This window comes from Candoia aspera, chromosome 4 (genome assembly GCF_035149785.1).
Source record: "Candoia aspera isolate rCanAsp1 chromosome 4, rCanAsp1.hap2, whole genome shotgun sequence".
Classification (NCBI taxonomy): Eukaryota; Metazoa; Chordata; class Lepidosauria; order Squamata; family Boidae; genus Candoia; species Candoia aspera.
The window spans coordinates 111,366,956-111,368,689 of NC_086156.1; the positions used below are offsets into that span (position 1 = coordinate 111,366,956).

General features: G+C 38.7%; 1 protein-coding gene across 1 annotated transcript; it reads left to right on the top strand.

Moving 5' to 3' along the window:
• Positions 1-278: 278 nt before the first annotated feature.
• Positions 279-1,235, top strand: LOC134497096 (olfactory receptor 6X1-like). Its single transcript, XM_063302808.1, has one exon. It carries the CDS (start codon positions 279-281, stop codon positions 1,233-1,235), a length of 957 nt encoding a protein of 318 aa, XP_063158878.1.
• Positions 1,236-1,734: the final 499 nt, after the last annotated feature.

Below are 1,734 nucleotides of genomic sequence, written 5' to 3' on the forward strand. Positions count from 1 at the left end.
CATATCACACTAAGTTTTAATTGTGTTTCTTTGGTCTTCATGTTTTGTGGGACTACGGCAATGGTCTTTAGAAATTATAACTCATATTCAGATATGTATATTGAAATGCCTTATTTCATACCATAGCTATCCACAACTTTTGTTTACCTGATGTAAAAATCCAGTCTTCTGTTCTCTATGTCGCAATCACTATAGCGGTGTGGGAAGAAATTCTTTAGAAATGTAGCTAAATCTTAATTAAGATTGCATCTTTTCTCTTTTTGTAACAGAAGGGGAACATGAATTTGACCAACTGTACAAGAGTAAATGAATTTATCCTTGTTGGCTTGCCAAGTGTTTGGGGAATGCAAAATATGATGCATGCCGGTGTCTTTCTGCTCTACCTCCTGTGTCTGATGGGCAATGGGCTCATTGTTGTGATGGTAATTGTGGACCGCCATCTCCGGAAGCCCATGTATTTCTTCCTTAGCAACCTTTCTGTCATTGACATGGGACACACCACAACCTTTATTCCTAAACTGCTGGTCAATTATCTCTCTGCAAACAATTCCATCTGTTTCTACTGCTGTATAACACAATTGTTCTTCTATTTCTTTTTTGGTGTCACAGAATTTTTTATCATCACTTTGATATCCTTGGACAGATACTTAGCCATTTGCCATCCTTTGAGATATGCCACAATCATGACTTCTGGCATCTGCCTTAAACTAGCAACTGTAGCCTGGTTTGGAGGCTTTTTCTCCATTATTTATCAGGGAGTAATGACTGCAACTCTACCCTATTGCACCTCCAACATTATCAATCATTTCTATTGTGATGAGGGACCATTGTTGAAGATTGCAGGAGGAGATACACATGTCATTGAAGCCCTTGGCTTCCTTCTTACTGTGGTTGTGATTATGTCCTCCCTGCTTTTCTCCCTCATTTCTTATCTTTTCATCATTTGCACCATTCTCCGAATGCCTTCATCCACCGGACAGCAGAGGGCCTTTTCTACATGCGCTTCCCATCTGATTGTAGTCTGCATTTTGTACGGGTCAGTCTTTTTTGTCTATTTAAGACCTACTCTCACCAACTCTTCTTTCAGTATGATGAAGTCTGTCTCCATTTTGTACACAATGGTTGCCCCAGCACTCAATCCATTCATTTACACCATTAGAAACAATGAAGTCAAGGATGCAGTGAGGAAACTTTTAGAAGGAAAGACTCCTGGTCTCCCAAATCAATTAGCATAATCCGTTGTTGAGAAGTGATGGAAAATGACCCAGTTGTCCTATTGAAAGCATCAAAGCTTGTAGCTTCAGAATCCATGTCGAAGTATTTTTCATGAATGCTTTACTAATCCTACCTTAACAAAGATGGAGAAAGCTGTGCGTAACATGGTAGGTTATAAGTAGAAGTTTTTCTTGTCTTCATGTGCAATTATATGAAGATCCCATGATAAAGAGATGGTTGGGAAGCACCTGTGGTCTACTGCAAGACATTAAACTAACAATATACTGTATGGTCACTAGCAGGCTACCAGGAATGACCACTTTCAAATGTAGCTTGTTCTTGATGAAAGGGACATCTCTTTCTTATCCCTCTGTATAGAGTATAATATTCATTTAGTTTCTGGATTACTTGATTTGGAGAAGAGTGGAGTCATGGCCATTAGGATGAAGAACTGACAGCCTTTATTTTTCAAATTATATTTTATTGAAAGAAGATCATTGGACTCAGAGAAGAAACCTT

Bases quoted from the DNA above. Each gene is read 5' to 3' on its own strand.
- LOC134497096 (XM_063302808.1), top strand. From the start codon at position 279: ATGAATTTGACCAACTGTACAAGAGTAAATGAATTTATCCTTGTTGGC.